We start from the raw sequence: 21,780 nt of genomic DNA on the forward strand, positions 1-21,780 counted from the left end.
TCTTTCAACATGACAATGATCCAAAGCACACCGCCAGGGCAACGAAGGAGTGGCTTCGTAAGAAGCATTTCAAGGTCCTGGAGTGGCCTAGCCAGTCTCCAGATCTCAACCCTATAGAAAACTTTTGGAGGGAGTTGAAAGTCCGTGTTGCCAAGCGAAAAGCCAAAAACATCACTGCTCTAGAGGAGATCTGCATGGAGGAATGGGCCAACATACCAACAACAGTGTGTGGCAACCTTGTGAAGACTTACAGAAAACGATTGACCTCTGTCATTGCCAACAAAGGATATATTACAAAGTATTGAGATGAAATTTTGTTTCTGACCAAATACTTATTTTCCACCATAATATGCAAATAAATTGTTAAAAAAACAGACAATGTGATTTTCTGGATTTTTTTTCTCAGTTTGTCTCCCATAGTTCAGGTCTACCTATGATGTAAATTACAGACGCCTCTCATCTTTTTAAGTGGTGGAACATGCACTATTGCTGACTGACTAAATACTTTTTTGCCCCACTGTATATAAGAAGTAAGGGACACAGACTACCAAGTCAGGTGAGACCCTTAGATTTAGTTAGATATTTTACTGACATTTTTATGTCCTTCCAAGCTATCCACATTTAATTATTGTTTGAGTGAGATTTTCTCTCCTGACCCTATTCAGGGCATAAAAGGGATAGCAGGGCTAGCCGACGAGGAGCGGGGGCGCCACGGCGCAGGATAATAGGGTGCCAACCTCCGCTGGCAGGTAGGGAGTATTGAGAAAAGCGTAGGGCTTGGCACCACCCGGCCTTTCCTATAGTACGCTTGCATCTATTTGGTGATGGTGTTGTCAAGTGCACATTTACGATTTTAATATATATTAATAAAGGATAAATTTTAGGATATTTTTCTTTTTTTGGGGGGATTATTTCTGTGAGTCTAGTTTGAGTTACCCCAAGTGTATACTTTTTGACTGTGAGATATCCCCTTGTGATAGGCCCTGTATATGGGGTAGACACCAGTCTGCCCCCACTAAAACTAAAGTCAGAACGGGTAAACATACGAGGGTATACACTTAGCTTGAGAAGACACAAGAGAGATCATGCTAACAATCTTCAAGAAGACACAAGTCTTCCAACCTGGACAGAGGAAGATAAAGCTATCACTGTCACCGACTAAAGGCTTTTAAATATCCAGCAAGGGTGTGTCATTCAGCAGCAGAAGGTGGAGGTCACTGCTAGGTATTAGAGGAAGAGGAATATCACTCCACAACAGAGATGCAAAGATCAAAAAGGTACTTGCAGAGCCAAGCGCAAAGGGTATACACTTAGCTTGAGAAGACACAAGAGAGATCAAGCCAACAATCTCCAAGAAGAGACAAGTCTTCCAACCTGGACAGAGGAAGATAAAGCTATCACTGTCACTGACTAAAGGCTTTTAAATATCCAGCAAGGGTGTGTCATTCAGCAGCAGAAGGTGGAGGTCACTGCTGGGTATTAAAGGAAGAGGAATATCACTCCACAACAGAGATGCAAAGATCAAAAAGGTACTTGCAGAGCCAAGCGCAAAGACCTTCTACAGCTGGATCCAGAATGACTGTCTGTCCCACCTGACATACCTTTCACAGTAAAATCCATTCCAATGCAACAAGGCCAACTCTAGGAACTCTAGTTAGTAACATAGCGAAGTGAGTAACTAGAGTTAAAGACCATTCTGATTGGGTACACCTTGTATTGGTGGGATGTCTTTTACGCTTTTTTGATTAAAATTGTGTCAACCAAGTACTCTTTTTATATGTATTACTAATATTTATTGTCTTAATTCAGGTTATCTACTTATCAGCCCTGCTCTATGTAGTACAAGCAATCGGATGATTGCAGCTTCTTGTCTCCCATGGAGACTATTGAAGCAAGTAAAAAGAAAAAAAAAGTTTTAAAAATATGAAAAACAAAACAAAATAAAGTTCAAATCACCCCCCTTTGCCCTATTCAAAATAAAACAATAAAAAAAATATACACATATTTGGTATCGCTGCGTTAAGAATCGCTTTATATATCAATATATCAAAAGAATTAATACAATTGGTAAACAGCATAGAGAGAAAAAAAAATCTAAACACCAGAATTGACTTTCTTTGCTTGCTGCAACATTGCAATAACGGGCGATCAAAAGAAAAGATTGTATACACACCAAAATGGTATCAATAAAATGTCAGATTGGCATGCAAAAACAAAGCCCTCACCCAGATCCTGGAAAATACAGATGCTATAAGTCTCGGAAAATGGCAACTTTCTTTTTGTTTTGTTTTTTACAAACTTTGGATTTTTTTTCACCACTTAAATAAAAAAGAACCTAGACATGTCTAGTGTCTGTGAACTCATAATGACCTGGAGAATCAGAATAGATGGTCATTTTTCGCATTTACTGAACTTGGTAAAAAGAATATCCAAAAAAATATTGTGGAATTGCACTTTTTTTTAAATTTCAGTGCACTTGGATTTTTTTTTCAGTGTTTTCAATTTTATTTTCTATTACATAAATGTAGGATAATCAAAATCAGCCAATGTCCTAACCATAGTGACCCACAAAACTGAGTATTCCAATTACGGCAATTAATGCATGTACGTTACAATGCACAGTGTTTAAAAAAACTCATCTCCCTCTTTCCAAGAAAAACAGAAATAATGATCCCTGTTTAAAACAAAATTGCCCCACAAAAAAGAAGCCCTTGTATGGCTACAAAAACAATGAAACATTACAGGTCAAGGGAAGGGAAAAAAATGGCATGTCCTGAAAGCGAAAGTAGGCTGATTCCATAACGATATTGTTTAAGAATTGTTTACTTCCACTAGAGGATTTTCAGAAGACTGTTTGGAGTGCTGAATATAGCAAGCAAAAAAATATTTTTTTTCAATGTAACCTGCCATTTTATTACCAGTGCATTTGGAACGATAATGGCAAGAATTGGGGTCTCTCTCTGCCTGCTAAATGATGATGGGATCAATAAATCTACTCCTATTATTTCACCGCTAAGTTGAGTGCCGGGTTATATTTCATTTATCACTAATGGTTTGGGAACCTACCCGGGCACCAGATGGTTGTAGTGCACACGTTTCTTTATCTCTCTGCCTGCTGTCTGTACCCAACGATCCACCCTCTATTCTTAATTTTGCTACTGACGTTAATACCTATGAGGCTAAATGGCCAAGTTTGGTGTTATCTCCCACACTGGCCGTTACATGGGAAGTCTGTTTACTGACGTCATGCCTACTCTGTGATTGCTTGACAAAAGCTTCTGTTCCTGTGTGATCTCCAATATGTAGTACTATGCCAAAGTACTAGAGCACCTTGATGGACCATTATACAGAATGGCCCATGGAAAGTAGGTAACCTCCATTGCCAATGTCAAGCTCTTTGTAGGAGACCATAGCCCGTTGCTCTCTGTCGGTTGACGTGGTATTAATATAATATAGATGGACGGACACTTGCGGGTGCCTAGTCATCTACATTATACTAAATGGGATAGAATCCTACTTGGGCACCATATATAGGAGTGTTGTGTTTGCCATTCTTTTGGCAATGTGATATCGCCTCATGTGCAGTGTTCCGGGTTTATTGTGCCTTCCTCCGGTAATGCCGATACCAGCGTGAGATCTCAGGTGGAGGAATGGAGTGGCCCATCTGTGCTAACAGTAGGCTGGTGGTGGGAGGAGAATGAAGGAAAGAGGCGAGACCACTTTAAGTGTAGGACAAGCCTCCTGCCCTTACAATGGGTAGACAAATAATCAACTTTACGGATCCTTTATATAGATAAAATTAGTTTAGGGTTTAAAAACCTGTTAACAGTTTCTATTTAATATGAATATTCATTTACTTTGAAAGGTTTGTCCATTTTAAGAAAAGTCTTTCATATTTTCTGGAAAACCATTGTGGTTCGAAAGTACACATACAAAAATAACAAAAAAATTACTTCTAGATATTAAAAAAATGAAGCATCTTCTAATATTTTGTACCTGTCTTAGGATCAATAGAAAAATAAGGTTGTCCCTGAAGAATGCTGTAAACCACTCTGGCACTGCTTCCATAGGTAGGATCATCTGCATCCGTTGCTTTAACCTGCAGCACATAGGCACCTGGAATGAGGAAAGAAGATTTATGTATGCATTTGGTCTTATTTCACATGATTGCATATTACCGTAAAACTGCAAAAAGTAATTTAAAAGAAAAAAAAAAAGATAAACCTTGTTGACAGCTGGATCTTTTGAAACATATTTGATATTTTTTTCTTCTTGCACAGAAACAGGTTAATGCAAATTCAATAAATATTTGCTCATCTGATCACCAATGCAATGGCTAGCAAAATTGCTTTGTAAACTTTGTATACCCAAAATGACCCCCCAAAAAACCCATCAAAAGGACTTCCATTTAGGGTTCTCCTTTTCTGTCTAACTTGCTGTCCATGGATATTAAATTGAATCCATCTCTATCAGCTGAGAACCCAAGATGAATTATAGGAAGTTTAACATGTCTTCATCTCTGCTCCTGTCCTGTGTGTAAAATTGCAGGCCGGCTTTACGTTTGGGGCAGGTCAACAATTGGTCAATGGCAAGTGCAATGTATACTGTCAAGTGAATGAAAGGAAGTTCTAGCACCTATAGTGATACTAATGCATTTATACATTTAGGCCAGCGTCACAGTTAACGTATTAAAAATCGGTCCGATTCTCTCAGCTGAGAGTCGCACAAGTGTTCTCCGCATGGTCATCCGTGTGTAAACCGTTTGCAATTCGATTTCCTCACATGATTTTCTCGCATCTATGTATCCATATGACATCCATATGCAATCTGCATGCAATGCGATTTTAACGTGAGCTTTTACATACAGCAGCTCTCTGTCATTTACATATCCTTTTAAAACGAAATGTTCTTCAAACCATAGATAGATAGAAAAGAAATATACACATAGAATATATATATATATATATATATATATATATATATATATATATATATATATATATATATATATATATATATATATATAACCAAAGTTGTAAGACAAGATTCTTGTACAGGTGTTAAAGAGTGAATTTCAGAGTTCCTTTGGTATCTGCCCCTTGGGGTGGTCTGTGTCAAGCCTGTCCTAGATAGCCTTTTTGTCAGACCTAACTATAAATTTCCTCCTGGGTAATATTTCAAGTGATTAGAGTAAGCAAGATATCGCAAACAAATATTTGGCACTTTTAATGCAATATATTTGCAATATCTAGTTGCACTTATTCTTCTTTAAAAGAATGCAGTTTTAAAAGGGATTAAACCATCAATGCAGGTTTCTTTTTAAGCATTTTTTCATAAGATTTGGAGTACCTTTTTCCCTAGCATAGTACATGGTAATTAGTTTCTCTCTGAATTAGGATAAAAATGTAATCATATAAATTGCTTACATCCGGAGCTTTTTCTATATTTCTCATCAATTCTATATACTGCTCTGCGCATTAAAGTATGGTAGCAATAAATTTGGGGATGTAGCCATGTAAGTTACCATTATCAGAAAGGAACATAATATGGTAATAAATAATCCTATAGGCAGTGATACAGTAAGCTGCCATTAGCCATTCTGCTCTTTCAGTAGTTTCCAGACATTAAGCTTCTATTTTATAAGATATTCTGTCCTGGATCATTGAATTAGTCTTCTTTTTTAGTCAGTGTCTGTTGACTATTCACTTTCTCCTCTTCCTGGCTGGGCAGCTTCTTTTTCCTTTTTCTAAACAGAATCCTCATCCTCAAAGCCAATGCTAGCATGACCCAGCCTGCACTCCTCTTGGCCCACCCACTTCACCCTCATCAGGGTTGCCATCTTGACTATATATTTTTTTCTGTACAGCTTGCCAAAAAATCACGGGCATTTTAAAACCCAAAATAAATCCTCATTAATATAAGGGATACATTTTCTACAGCCCATTATTATGATATGACGACATCAGCTACATTCACTGTGAACTACAAAATGATGATAATTATGGTCAAAATAATTTTTGTATAAGATTCTTCAACTTCAATAAAATCACAGATGCTTTACATTTATTTTTACAAAAAAGTGCCCTATTTTTACATACTGCCCTGGAACCTGAGTTGTTGGCAACCCTTCCTTTATTATCCGGGACTTTGCTCTGCATTGCTCCATTTCAGTGCAGGATCAGTGTCAGAGATCTATTTTGGGATGTCCCTGTGCTCAAGAGAAGGGGGCTTGGCTAAGCAGACAATTAATGCTCGTGCAGAAATTCAGACAGTTCAGGTGGGCATAGCAAGCGCGCGAGAGTCCTGTCAGAGTAGATCAGCTGTAAGGCGACGGGGCGGTGCTGACTGGAGCCAGGGATGAGCGGACGTGCTGACTGGAAGCGACCCACGGGGACCCACTGAGACACCACAGATACTGCTGTCCTCACTAACACTGCTGTCCCTGCTTACATCGCGGACCTTTAAGAGACTGTTGAGTCAGCTGATGATGCTGACAAGACCACCCTGGCCGGAAGTACTGACCGTGAGAGGCAATGTCTGTGTATGGGATACAGGCACTAATCAGTATGGCACAGTGGACCGAGCTGGACATTATAGAGTGTGTCGGGACAGTGTCACAGGGTCCGGCAGTGCAGGGGCTCTCACCGCTGATTGAAGAGACTATTCCTCCTTCCTCCCTTCATCTGTTGGGGCCAGTGCCTGTAATAATACCACAGGCTATCACCGCCATTGCCAGGTTCACTAAGGGACATCGCCACCACCAGGACCACCGGAGAACACTGCCATCATCATGACCACTGGAGGACACTGTTATCACCAAGGAAGTTTCCCCCATTTTTTTTCACAGAACTTTGACAGATCCTTTTTTTGTCACATAATCTAAACTTCCTCAGTCACGGGCAGGAGCACACCCATAGCTGATGCCCAAAGTGTTAAGAGTATTATTTGTATTTTTCTCCCGTTTGATAAAAAACCTTCCCCTTAGTAGCTCCCTCTGTATTAGGTATAACCTTGTTCCTTATGTACATATCTACCTGCGAGGAGTAACTACTGTTTATTAAACCCCTTGTTAACCCTTGGTCTGCGTCCTGTCGGTCACTGCATCCCACAACCTGCTTATACTGTATCTTACCCTACATTAGGATACTTGATCTGTTCCTTCTGTCTGCCACATACAGTATGAATCCACCATATGCCCATTTTGCAGTATGATGCCTTCACAGCTTTTGCGCACAGCATATTTCCACCACATCTCAAACACGGTATGATTCTACTTCACACACCTTTACATACAGCATGATGGCCGCACATCATCCTCATTCAATATGATGCCGCAACATCCACCAACACCCACACATTTCCAACATACAGTATGATGCCACCACATCCATAACATACAGCATGATTCCTCTCCCAGCATGATGCCCTACATTCCCCCTTGTGATGTGATTCCACCAAATACCATATAAGATGAAGTTCCAACATTGCCATATACAGTACAATGCTATTACATCCTGTCATACAGCATGATACCTCCACATCCCACAATACAGCATTGTGCCACCACTTCTCTCATACAGTATGATGCCACTAAACTCCCCATAATTTAAGATGTCACTACATCTCCCTCTCACTAAATGTTGCCATCAGATCCCCCCAATACAGCATGATTTCCCCACACATCTTGCACATGAAATAATGCCACCACATTTGCACCATACCTGTGTTGCCCCCACAGTGCTTAAACATATACACTATAATGCCTTCCACATAGATTATGTTGCCCCTACACAGGTTTACTGGTACCAGTGTACCTTGCAGATATCCTTCCTCTGCACTGTGCATTTGCCATCTTATGTATTAAAAATGTAGCAACTTTTGGTATGCCTACCCTTGATTAGGCAGCTGGGACTTGGTTAAAAATTAACATTGACACCCATTGAGAGTGTAGAGCGGAAGAGAAGAAACGTCACAGCAATCGTCCAGGAAGGAATATTGCATCCAAGAGTAGTCATGTGACAGCAGGAGTAGATGGGTGCACTTGAGGAGAGACAGATAGTTACTTCCTTCACACTAGTGCACTATACCTTTAAGGCCACACACTTAAAAGGAACCTGTCACATGAAAAAACTCTGAGGATGGGCTGGCTGTCAGTCACTGATAGTGGTGTGGTTACAACCGCCACTCGCTATATACAAAGTGATGACTGAACCCACGCCGGACTCACCCCTTTGACTGAAACCCGAATGCTACAGGGAGGAAGGCATCTAAGCTTCACCAATAGTATGAATACAACTATTCAAAGTAACCTACCTGTATTTCTTTATTCTATCACTAACCCATTGCTGATCCACCATGAAGCTTTCATCACTGTATTCAGTTTCCTACCAGAAGAATTTTATCCAAGACTCAGTAGTGTAAATTTGCATGTCCAGAAGCCAAAAGTGTTAAAGGACCAATTCCTAAACTAGATATATCGAGATGTAGTTATATCTTTTCCGGTTCAAATCACCAGATACCTCAATGGTAACCCAGGCGCCCACACTCCATTATTAAAGCCACAATGGATGTGGACAGTGAGATGAAAACTAATTTCTATGAATAAACTGTATCCCACAGAAGTGAATGTAGAACATGTCACCCAACATTTACCTCAGGCTTTGCACATAACGAGTTTCTGATTTAGCATATCATTATAGAAACCAGGGATTCAAGCTTCAGGAGGCTAATTTGCATATTCCAGGTGCCTTCTGGGAGAAGCGAAGTCTCCCTAAGCTAGAAGATCGTTGGGTACAGCCGGGACCAGCTGCTTCGAAAGCAGGGATTCAAGCTTCAGGAGGCTAATTTGCATATTCCAGGTGCCTTCTGGGAGAAGCGAAGTCTCCCTAAGCTAGAAGATCGTTGGGTACAGCCGGGACCAGCTGCTTCGAAAGCATCACCAAACCAGGATTCAAGCTTCAGGAGGCTAATTTGCATATTCCAGGTGCCTTCTGGGAGAAGCGAAGTCTCCCTAAGCTAGAAGATCGTTGGGTACAGCCGGGACCAGCTGCTTAGAAAGCATCACCAAACCGCGCGCCTTACGGCGCGCAAATTTTTGCCTGTAGGACATTATTGCAAGAGAGCTTGGCTGAGTAGATTACACAAGAAGGAAAACACACAGCAAGTCAGCAGGATCTAGGAGCAACATGGCAGATGTGACAACCTACATGGTGAGCTGCAGCATGTGCTACATGTTCACAGATCGACCAGAAGAAGAATCCAATTTCACCTGTCAGAAGTGTAGACTAGTGGCCCTTTTAGAAGAAAAGGTGCGGGGTCTGGAAGAAAGAATAGCAACTTTGAAACTCATCAAAGAGAATGAAGACTTTCTAGACAGAACAGAAGCATCTCTACTGGTCACAGAAGGTGCAAAAAGTGTCAGAGAACCTCCAAAAGCAGATGAGTGGAAGCATGTGACCAAAAGAAGCAAGAAGACCATGGAGAAATCACCAACCACACAACTGAAGAACCGATATCAAATCTTTGTAGAGGATGAAGATGGCACACCTAAGAATGAAGCAATACCAGCAAGCAAAAAAGAAAAGGGCACACAGCAACAAGTGACAGCAAAAAGTACAGCCAAGAAGCAACGAAGAGTGGTGGTGGTGGGAGACTCACTACTGAGAGGCACCGAAGCAGCCATCTGCAGACCGGACATAACTGCAAGAGAAGTATGCTGCCTTCCAGGTGCGATGATCAAGGATGTGACCGATAGGATACCAAAGCTCTTCAGCTCCAAGGACGTCCACCCATTTCTTCTGATACATGTTGGCACCAATGACACGGCAAGGAAGGACCTACCGACAATCTGCAAGGACTTTGAAGAGTTGGGGAAGAAAGTAAAGGAACTGGATGCACAGGTAGTTTGTTCTTCTATCCTTCCAGTAGACGGGCATGGCACCAGGAGATGGAACAGGATCCTTGATGCAAACAACTGGCTAAGACGATGGTGCAGACAACAAGGATTTGGATTCCTGGACCACGGTGTGAATTACTGGTATGATGGACTCCTCGCCAGAGACGGACTACACCTCAACAAACCTGGGAAACACACATTCGCCAGAAGACTCGCTACACTCATCAGGAGGGCGTTAAACTAGAAGAAGAGGGGACGGGAAGAAAAACATTAGACTCGAACAAAGACGACCCAGGAAAGCATACTCAGAAGGGAGGTAAGAACATTTCTAAAACAATCCACAGTGAGGAGATTGGAACAAAACAAAATCCTCTAAACTGCATGCTCGCAAACGCCAGAAGCCTGACAAACAAGATGGAAGAACTAGAAGCAGAAATATCTACAGGTAACTTTGACATAGTGGGAATAACCGAGACATGGTTAGATGAAAGCTATGACTGGGCAGTTAACTTACAGGGTTGCAGTCTGTTTAGAAAGGATCGTAAAAATCGGAGAGGAGGAGGGGTTTGTCTCTATGTAAAGTCTTGTCTAAAGTCCACTTTAAGGGAGGATATTAGCGAAGGGAATGAGGATGTCGAGTCCATATGGGTTGAAATTCATGGAGGGAAAAATGGTAACAAAATTCTCATTGGGGTCTGTTACAAACCCCCAAATATAACAGAAAGCATGGAAAGTCTACTTCTAAAGCAGATAGATGAAGCTGCAACCCATAATGAGGTCCTGGTTATGGGGGACTTTAACTACCCGGATATTAACTGGGAAACAGAAACCTGTGAAACCCATAAAGGCAACAGGTTTCTGCTAATAACCAAGAAAAATTATCTTTCACAATTGGTGCAGAATCCAACCAGAGGAGCAGCACTTTTAGACCTAATACTATCTAATAGACCTGACAGAATAACAAATCTGCAGGTGGTTGGGCATTTAGGAAATAGCGACCACAATATTGTGCAGTTTCACCTGTCTTTCACTAGGGGGACTTGTCAGGGAGTCACAAAAACATTGAACTTTAGGAAGGCAAAGTTTGAACAGCTTAGAGATGCCCTTAATCTGGTAGACTGGGACAATATCCTCAGAAATGAGAATACAGATAATAAATGGGAAATGTTTAAGAACATCCTAAATAGGCAGTGTAAGCGGTTTATACCTTGTGGGAATAAAAGGACTAGAAATAGGAAAAACCCAATGTGGCTAAACAAAGAAGTAAGACAGGCAATTAACAGTAAAAAGAAAGCATTTGCACTACTAAAGCAGGATGGCACCATTGAAGCTCTAAAAAACTATAGGGAGAAAAATACTTTATCTAAAAAACTAATTAAAGCTGCCAAAAAGGAAACAGAGAAGCACATTGCTAAGGAGAGTAAAACTAATCCCAAACTGTTCTTCAACTATATCAATAGTAAAAGAATAAAAACTGAAAATGTAGGCCCCTTAAAAAATAGTGAGGAAAGAATGGTTGTAGATGACGAGGAAAAAGCTAACATATTAAACACCTTCTTCTCCACGGTATTCACGGTGGAAAATGAAATGCTAGGTGAAATCCCAAGAAACAATGAAAACCCTATATTAAGGGTCACCAATCTAACCCAAGAAGAGGTGCGAAACCGGCTAAATAAGATTAAAATAGATAAATCTCCGGGTCCGGATGGCATACACCCACGAGTACTAAGAGAACTAAGTAATGTAATAGATAAACCATTATTTCTTATTTTTAGTGACTCTATAGCGACAGGGTCTGTTCCGCAGGACTGGCGCATAGCAAATGTGGTGCCAATATTCAAAAAGGGCTCTAAAAGTGAACCTGGAAATTATAGGCCAGTAAGTCTAACCTCTATTGTTGGTAAAATATTTGAAGGGTTTCTGAGGGATGTTATTCTGGATTATCTCAATGAGAATAACTGTTTAACTCCATATCAGCATGGGTTTATGAGAAATCGCTCCTGTCAAACCAATCTAATCAGTTTTTATGAAGAGGTAAGCTATAGACTGGACCACGGTGAGTCATTGGACGTGGTATATCTCGATTTTTCCAAAGCGTTTGATACCGTGCCGCACAAGAGGTTGGTACACAAAATGAGAATGCTTGGTCTGGGGGAAAATGTGTGTAAATGGGTTAGTAACTGGCTTAGTGATAGAAAGCAGAGGGTGGTTATAAATGGTATAGTCTCTAACTGGGTCGCTGTGACCAGTGGGGTACCGCAGGGGTCAGTATTGGGACCTGTTCTCTTCAACATATTCATTAATGATCTGGTAGAAGGTTTACACAGTAAAATATCGATATTTGCAGATGATACAAAACTATGTAAAGCAGTTAATACAAGAGAAGATAGTATTCTGCTACAGATGGATCTGGATAAGTTGGAAACTTGGGCTGAAAGGTGGCAGATGAGGTTTAACAATGATAAATGTAAGGTTATACACATGGGAAGAGGGAATCAATATCACCATTACACACTGAACGGGAAACCACTGGGTAAATCTGACAGGGAGAAGGACTTGGGGATCCTAGTTAATGATAAACTTACCTGGAGCAGCCAGTGCCAGGCAGCAGCTGCCAAGGCAAACAGGATCATGGGGTGCATTAAAAGAGGTCTGGATACACATGATGAGAGCATTATACTGCCTCTGTACAAATCCCTAGTTAGAGCGCACATGGAGTACTGTGTCCAGTTTTGGGCACCGGTGCTCAGGAAGGATATAATGGAACTAGAGAGAGTACAAAGGAGGGCAACAAAATTAATAAAGGGGATGGGAGAACTACAATACCCAGATAGATTAGCGAAATTAGGATTATTTAGTCTAGAAAAAAGACGACTGAGGGGCGATCTAATAACCATGTATAAGTATATAAGGGGACAATACAAATATCTCGCTGAGGATCTGTTTATACCAAGGAAGGTGACGGGCACAAGGGGGCATTCTTTGCGTCTGGAGGAGAGAAGGTTTTTCCACCAACATAGAAGAGGATTCTTTACTGTTAGGGCAGTGAGAATCTGGAATTGCTTGCCTGAGGAGGTGGTGATGGCGAACTCAGTCGAGAGGTTCAAGAGAGGCCTGGATGTCTTCCTGGAGCAGAACAATATTGTATCATACAATTATTAGGTTCTGTAGAAGGACGTAGATCTGGGTATTTATTATGATGGAATATAGGCTGAACTGGATGGACAAATGTCTTTTTTCGGCCTTACTAACTATGTTACTATGTTACTATGTTACTATAGAGGACAATTATGCAATGTATGAGATACTGACACTGAAATAATTATGTGCTGCAGACAGGTGCCAGATATCAATGGGAACCATCACAATTGCATTGTTCAATCAACAGAATGTTCAATATATAGCCACAAAATCAGATTGCATACAGGGAAAATGCATTATTGTTGTGGCCTTATTAATTCCAATAGTCAAAATAACGACAAAAAAAGGGTTGTAGAAAAATCACATATAATCGTGCTAAAGAAATTGTGTTTTAGTTTTATTATTTACAGTTAAAGATGAGAAATGTCATACACAGGATCCTGGGCCAGTGCCCTCATCAATATTCCGTGGTCGTTGGACACAGCCATGTGAACCATCTCATAAGGCCGGGGTCAGACTTGCTAGTGTGATGCGAGAATCCCGCACATGTCTCTAGCATCAGTACCCGGTGCTGCCACCGGCATTCGGGACCGGAGTGTGCGGGTATTGATGCGCGCGTTTCTCGCTTTACACTCGCAAGTGTGACCCCGGCCTAACTGTGGGAATCCCCAGCACCTCTTATGATCTGTAGCTCTTGTGTAAAGTCACCATTGAGGCATGATGTGGCCTACTAACAAGAAGATGCGCTGCAGATGCTCACAGGTAGGAGGTGGCTCGAAGGGCACAGAATGCAAACGTGGCCACTGAACCAGGGTCCTGTAGATTTATTTGCCCATCTCTATGATCTATTTTTTAAAAAGTAATAGTAATCTAAAATCTTGAATTTCTATTAGGCCACTTAGACTAATACTAAACTCGTCCTGTTCACTTCAAACATTTTTCTTATTACAATTAGATTACAAATAAATGGCAAAACCTCTATCAGCAGGTGATATTAAGGGGTACTCCATTCATAATAAGTGACAATGGTCACGGCTCTCTCTACCCTCCCTTAAGTATGACCCAAGCATTAGTAAAAAAATCTCCAGTAGAAGTCAATGAGTCAAAGTTAGCCGATTTCCATCAACATTGTTATGCTTGCCATACAGAACAGGAAGTATGAGACCAGTATTCAAATTCAGACTTAAGATTTTTTAATGAAGATACTGATATGGAGTTATCAAAAAACCCACATAATAACCTGATTTAAAGAAAATTTGTCACCAACTTTTTTCTACCCCTTTTTGTTGCATCACTTACTGGGCTGCTTGTTGCGGTTTTGATAAAAACATAGTATTATTTTCTTCAGATCTACCACTTCTCTGAATGCTGAGCTCTGTATAACCCTGGCACACCACTAATTGATAAATTTCTGTATATTGTATATTGTGCAGAGGCATTTTCATCTCTCTGATGAAAATTTGCATCAATGCACAGCTCATGAATATGGAGGACTGCATGGGGCAGGTTTATTAGTCCTCTAATAATAATCTCCTGGAGACAAAAGAGTGATTTAATCTAAAACTAGACCAAGTAGATAAGTGATGCATCACTAAAATAATTGTCTCTGTCCCAATATTATGTTTCTCTCATATTGGGTGGCAAAAACTTGGTGTCAGGTGCCCTTTAACCAATAATAATTTTGTCGCAATACACTCAGTTTAATCATGTGCTTGCTAGAAAGACCCTGACAATAATATTGAAGTTTGGAGAAAGTCATTACCCGAGGAGTGGTGGAGGTAGTGAAAAAACTGCGGATTAACCAAAGTGACTCATTTCTATGTGATCCCGTCCTGCACAGCTGACAATCTGGGTCTGGCATTTCATAAACCTACATAATCTGAGCCGCATAACATCAATATGTAACACTCTATGTGCGATATACAAACAATAACATCTACATAAGCATCACTGAGAAAAAAGGTAATGAAACAATAATCTTTATTCACGCTTTTATTACACATAAAAAAAATGTACGTATGGAAGACACACACAGGATAGCTAACTCTGCACTACAGCCAAGAACATCATTGGAGAAATGAAAGTGTGTGCAGGAAAAAACTGCTCATAATTGGGAAATATTGCACAATGGCCAATTACCCTGAAATGGCAATAAAAATCCCTGGACATGAAGAGATTGTCCCATGTATCAGACATATAGCCATTATACAGAACCATGCCAACCAGAAGTACAGGCAGAATCCTGAACTACATTTTACCGCAGCTTCTTTACACCGGCCATTGTGCATTATTTCTCCAATGAGAAGCCTTTCTCTGCATAGACATTCATTACTCTTAGGTTGCAGTTTGTATACCAGTTTAATGTGCAAGTGAATATTCTGTGTTTCCTATCTATATTTTATTACCTATTAAGTTTCTGTTTTTCAAACCGTTAAGAAAAATGTCTATATTTTGATTACACTTGTTCTCAGTGCTAGACAGTTAACTATCTCCTTCCACTGAATGAAAGATTGATGTCCTCACCAAGGCCATTGTACCAATTTCCAAGGCCCTGTAGAATATTTTTTTATGTGGGTATATGGGTCTGGAGTTAGGTGAAGGTCAGGTAAATATTGAGGAAAAATGACTACTGTGGAAGGGTATTAGGCCGGCGTCACACTACCGTAGAATACGGACAAGTGCTATGCGAGAAAACCACTAACTCGGACGACTGTTAATCTATAGAGCAGCTCACATCACCGTATTTTTTCTCAGGCGTATTCGCATGCTGCGATTGTATGCATACAGTATATCGTCCGAGACTCGCCAATGCAAGCCTATGGGTGCGACAAAAACTCCAAAACCATCATCAGCCTAGCTTGCGACAAATATGCACACATTTCCCTAATTTCAGCCCATTGAGCCATGAAATTCAATGGGGAAAAGCAGTGAGAGATCCCATGAAATTTTACAATCTCTCTGATGCAAATTTGCATCAATGTCTTAGCGTTAGGTAAAGCACAATGAAATGTGACATTTTACTGAATCTGTCCACCACCACAAAAGTTAAAGTAATACCTGCCGACATGGGTAGATCAGTGATAAAATCGATTGATAAATGAGTTCAAGGCCTACTGGTAATCACCAATAGCTGGAGAGACCCAGACGGCAAGTATGAGAGGTTTTAGAAAGTGCACAGAAACTGTATGCGGTTAAATTCTCTTGAACATCCTGATGTACCCCTGACCACTAAAAATGCTGAGTAAGAAGATATATCCTGGTTTTATTACAAGGATGTCCTACCATGGGTGCAAAAAAATTACCTAACAGACAGGCATCACGGGCATGCCCCTGAGCCTCAATAACCTTTTTATCAAGATACGAGAATATAGACGGAATAAACACTCCTTTTTGTAGTATAGGAACCAGTTCACAATTAACTCCACCTCAAGGAAAGCAACGAAATAAGGTATCAACCTTAATGTTCTTGTTCCCTGGCCTATATGTAGCAAAAAAAGTTAAACCTGTAGAAGAACAAATCTCATGTTGCCTGTCTAGGCGTTAAACATTTTGCAGACTCTAAATATGCAAGATTCCTATAATCCGTGAAGACCAAAACCCCTCCAGAAAATGACTCCACTATTCAAAAGCCCACTTAATTGCAAAGATTTCCATGATGCCAAAGTCATCATTTTTATCCACAGATGACAGTTTTTTACAAAAGTCCATGGTTATTGGCCTTTCCTGAGCCAAAAAATAGACGCTCTCTGCCGCACCAAAATTGGCACAACACATCAGATATGACAATTCTATTGCTTTACCAGGCTAATCCCTATGCCCTGTTGCAATGGCACTCGGGGTAATAAATAGGCTTGATGAAAGCTGTTACTTGTTTATCAGATACCCCCATTACTGACCTCATAGTGAAAATAAATAAATACACACACAAAGAAAAGTCCTTTATTTGTAAAAATTACTCCCAGACAATTACCCTCATTTACTCATTCATTGTCATAAAAATATAATGTATCCTCATCTGTCCACTGTAAATCCATAACAAGGAGGTCCCACGACAATCCCCGACTCTGCTAAATCCGTAAGCTGTGACATCAGTAACATGACAGCTCAACAATGCGGATGAAACACAGTGAGAGTATTGTGAGAACGTGGCTGCAATGGCAAGCAATTACGTAATTAAGGTTACTGCAGGTCACACGGTAACCTCTGTGTAACCGCTGTGTGAGCTGGCCTGTGAACTGCGGTAACTTTACTGACATCACTGCCAGTATAGCACCAGAATTGGCGCATCTATTTTTTGGCTCGGGAAGGGCCAATTACCATTGACCTTCCAAGCCTGATAAAAGAAACCTGCAGATGTCTGCTTTACCTGTGCTGGTTTTAAATTATAGGGGGGACCCCACGCCATTTATTTTACTTAATTATTTATTTTATGCGCTTTAGTTCTCACGGTGCGAGTGGTGATGTCTGTAAGGTTATCGCAGTGCAAAGGCCGATTCACAAAGATGATAGCATCAAAACCTATGCCTGTAAACTTCAGTAGCCATAATTGCGTCACTTCTTGTCACTGCAGCCTGGTTCTCACTCTACTCTCATTGATTTCCGGCTGTCGTGGTGAGCTGTCATGTTACTGATGTCACCGCTCATGCCATGAACCTTCTTGTTATAGATTTACAGTGAACCCCATAATCTTATTTCAACTCAACTGGACAAAAGAAAAAAATATGTGTCCCACTTTTCTACAATGCGAAATTCTATTTTCATAATAAATTATAATAAAAACGTAAAGAAAATTACTTGTCAAGATGTCTTGACAAAGTTTAACTTAATATGACTTGTCTCCAGAGCATCCAGAGGAATAAGCAATCATCTCCTTCCCAAAGAAAAAAGCCCATGGTCACATTTCAGCTGCGGATCAACATTTTATTCTACTTGTTTTTATTTACTGTACAACAATGGAAGAAGCCGCATGAATCACGGCGCCACCTCATTAGTTTTCACGTTTCATTTCAAGGAAGGCCTTGCTCACTATCCATTGCCTTAGTAATGTTAATGGTAATTTCATCTTTGGTTTTTGTGCAATATGTATGTTCGTGTTCTTATGCATCTATAAAGCAAGATTGTGACATTGCCCTTGTACGAGTTAACATAAAAATATGAACCATGAAAAACTAACAGTAATCAAGTCTGATAGAAGTATTCCTTAAGCTAGCTGCAGCTGAATTCTAAAGAAGACATTTTTCACCTAAGAATAATGACCCAGTTTAAGGTCCCTCACCATATTGTCCTGGTAACACAAGCCTGTCTGTATCATTAATAACTTTAGAGGCAGACAAAATCACGAACTTATATTCTTCAATGACTCAGAATTCCAGACAATGATGATGCTTTTCTTTGCCTCCACAGAAGGCCATGTCTGCCTAAGCTATTGAGTTATTTATTATCATTCTGGACTCAATTGCTATCTTACTTTTCATCTTATTATTAACTCTATCTTGTTTCACCTAGAAGGAAATATAATAGTAACATAGTAACATAGTTAGTAAGGCCGAAAAAAGACATTTGTCCATCCAGTTCAGCCTATATTCCATCATAATAAATCCCCAGATCTACGTCCTTCTACAGAACCTAATAATTGTATGATACAATATTGTTCTGCTCCAGGAAGACATCCAGGCCTCTCTTGAACCCCTCGACTGAGTTCGCCATCACCACCTCCTCAGGCAAGCAATTCCAGATTCTCACTGCCCTAACAGTAAAGAATCCTCTTCTATGTTGGTGGAAAAACCTTCTCTCCTCCAGACGCAAAGAATGCCCCCTTGTGCCCGTCACCTTCCTTGGTATAAACAGATCCTCAGCGAGATATTTGTATTGTCCCCTTATATACTTATACATGGTTATTAGATCGCCCCTCAGTCGTCTTTTTTCTAGACTAAATAATCCTAATTTTGCTAATCTATCTGGGTATTGTAGTTCTCCCATCCCCTTTATTAATTTTGTTGCCCTCCTTTGTACTCTCTCTAGTTCCATTATATCCTTCCTGAGCACCGGTGCCCAAAACTGGACACAGTACTCCATGTGCGGTCTAACTAGGGATTTGTACAGAGGCAGTATAATGCTCTCATCATGTGTATCCAGACCTCTTTTAATGCACCCCATGATCCTGTTTGCCTTGGCAGCTGCTGCCTGGCACTGGCTGCTCCAGGTAAGTTTATCATTAACTAGGATCCCCAAGTCCTTCTCCCTGTCAGATTTACCCAGTGGTTTCCCGTTCAGTGTGTAATGGTGATATTGATTCCCTCTTCCCATGTGTATAACCTTACATTTATCATTGTTAAACCTCATCTGCCACCTTTCAGCCCAAGTTTCCAACTTATCCAGATCCATCTGTAGCAGAATACTATCTTCTCTTGTATTAACTGCTTTACATAGTTTTGTATCATCTGCAAATATCGATATTTTACTGTGTATAAAAATGTATAAGCAAAAGCAACACAAAGAAATGTCTGCAGTTATATACATGCTATTTTTCTGATTTTTACACAGAATTAAAGCAATTGTAAAAATGTATGCTACCCAAAAAGTAGAAAACATGCTGCTATAGCAACTAAAACAAGATGAGGTCAGTGGTCGGATGTATGTATATTTAATTACCGCTCCATAGCTAGTTTTAAATCTGGAGATAAGTGGATCAATTAGCTGCGGATTGACTGAAAATAAAATTGTCCTAAAATTCGAAGATCTCTAAGAATGGGTTTTTCATTTCAGGCATGGCCGCACAGACTCACCAATAATGCTTTTAGTTATCAAACAACATAAGCTCTGGCACAACCAATCAAGCACTATCAGCCACTATAAAAGATGAGGGCAGGCCAAGCAGTGAGCAGGTTAAGTTCCTATAGCTTAGGGATAGGAGATCAGAGAGCACAATTTGGTTGCAGGAAAGAATAATTTGGGTTCATGGAGATTTGGGCTAACCTCTCTGTCAACTGCGGGCTCTACAAATGTACAAATGAGATGGGGAGGGCTCAAGGGGGATGGTGCAGCTGTGCTTGGAGAAAACATGAAACAAAATGAATGAATTGGAGGCTCTTATGTCTGCCACAGAATATGATGTGGTGGGCATTGCGGAAACCTGGCTTGACGGAAGCCATGACTGGGTGAAAAACGTAGAGGGTTACAATACATTCAGAAAGGATAGAAAAGACAAAAAAGAGGGAGTTTGCTGCAAGCCTCCTAATATAGCTGGAGAGGTAGAAAATTCAATGCTGCAATTAAATTAAATTAAATTAAAAAGGCAGAAAATAATAATAGGGTCCTTATAAAGGGGCATTTTAACTATCCAGTCATTCAATGTAACATAGAAACTTCTGGTTGTGCTAAAAGCTGTAAGTTTTTATCTGCAATTCAAGACAATTACCTCTTTCAGTTGGTAAACGAATCAAGCTAGGGAGATAAACTGGTTCTTGTTTTGTCAAATAGACCAGATTCAATTTCAGTTCTACAGGTTAGGTGAATTTGGGATGCAGTGACCTTACTATGGTAGGTATCAATGCACTGTATTTTTCTATCACAGAGAAAATGCAAAAAAATGAAACTTTAGGAATGCTGATTTCGACAAATTAAAGGAAGAGCTTAATAGTGTAGACTGGGACCATGTGAAGGTAACTAGGGTTACCGGGTATAAATGGGGCATGTTTAACCCCTTTACCCCCAAGGGTGGTTTGCACGTTAATGACCGGGCCAATTTTTACAATTCTGACCACTGTCCCTTTATGAGGTTATAACTCTGGAACGCTTCAATGGATCCTGGTGATTCTGACATTGTTTTCTCGTGACATATTGTACTTCATGACAATGGTAAAAATTATTTGATAGTACCTGCGTTTATTTGTGAAAAAAACGGAAATTTGGCGAAAATTATGAAAATTTCGCAATTTTCCAACTTTGAATTTTTATGCAATTAAATCACAGAGATATGTCACACAAAATACTTAATAAGTAACATTTCCCACATGTCTACTTTACATCAGCACAATTTTGGAACCAAAATTTTTTTTTGTTAGGGAGTTATAAGGGTTAAAAGTTGACCAGCAATTTCTCATTTCTACAACACCATTTTATTTTAGGGACCACATCTCATTTGAAGTCATTTTGAGGGGTCTATATGATAGAAAATACCCAAGTGTGACACCATTCTAAAAACTACACCCCTCAAGGTGCTCAAAACCATATTCAAGAAGTTTATTAACCCTTCTGGTGCTTCACAGGAATTTTTTGAATGTTTAAATAAAAATGAACATTTAACTTTTTTTCACAAAAAATTTAATTCAGCTCCAATTTGTTTTATTTTACCAAGGGTAACAGGAGAAAATGGACCCCAAACATTGTTGTACAATTTGTCCTGAGTATACCAATACCCCACATGTGGGGGTAAACCACTGTTTGGGCGCATGGCAGAGCTCGGAAGCGAAGGAGTGCCATTTGACTTTTCAATGCAAAATTGACTGGAATTGAGATGGGACGCCATGTTTCGTTTGGAGAGCCCCTGATGTGGCTAAACATTGAAACCCCCCACAAGTGACACCATTTTGGAAAGTAGACCCCCTAAGGAACTTATCTAGAGGTGTGGTGAGCACTTTGACCCAACAAGTGCTTCACAGAAGTTTATAATGTAGAACCGTAAAAATAAAAAATCATATTTTTTCACAAAAATTATCTTTTTGCCCCCAATTTTTTATTTTCCC

The 21,780-nt window shown here is 40.1% G+C and overlaps 1 protein-coding gene across 1 annotated transcript in view; it reads right to left on the minus strand.

Moving 5' to 3' along the window:
• Positions 1 to 21,780, minus strand: part of CDH12 (cadherin 12) — a 1,535,982-nt gene that overhangs the window by 126,583 nt on the left and 1,387,619 nt on the right. Inside the window, exon 7 of the mRNA XM_069730603.1 lies at positions 3,997 to 4,116. Coding sequence (XP_069586704.1) covers positions 3,997 to 4,116 — 120 coding nt within the window. The remainder of the gene's footprint in view (positions 1 to 3,996; positions 4,117 to 21,780) is intronic.

Source organism: Ranitomeya imitator, chromosome 6, assembly GCF_032444005.1.
Source record: "Ranitomeya imitator isolate aRanImi1 chromosome 6, aRanImi1.pri, whole genome shotgun sequence".
NCBI classification, from domain to species: domain Eukaryota; kingdom Metazoa; phylum Chordata; class Amphibia; order Anura; family Dendrobatidae; genus Ranitomeya; species Ranitomeya imitator.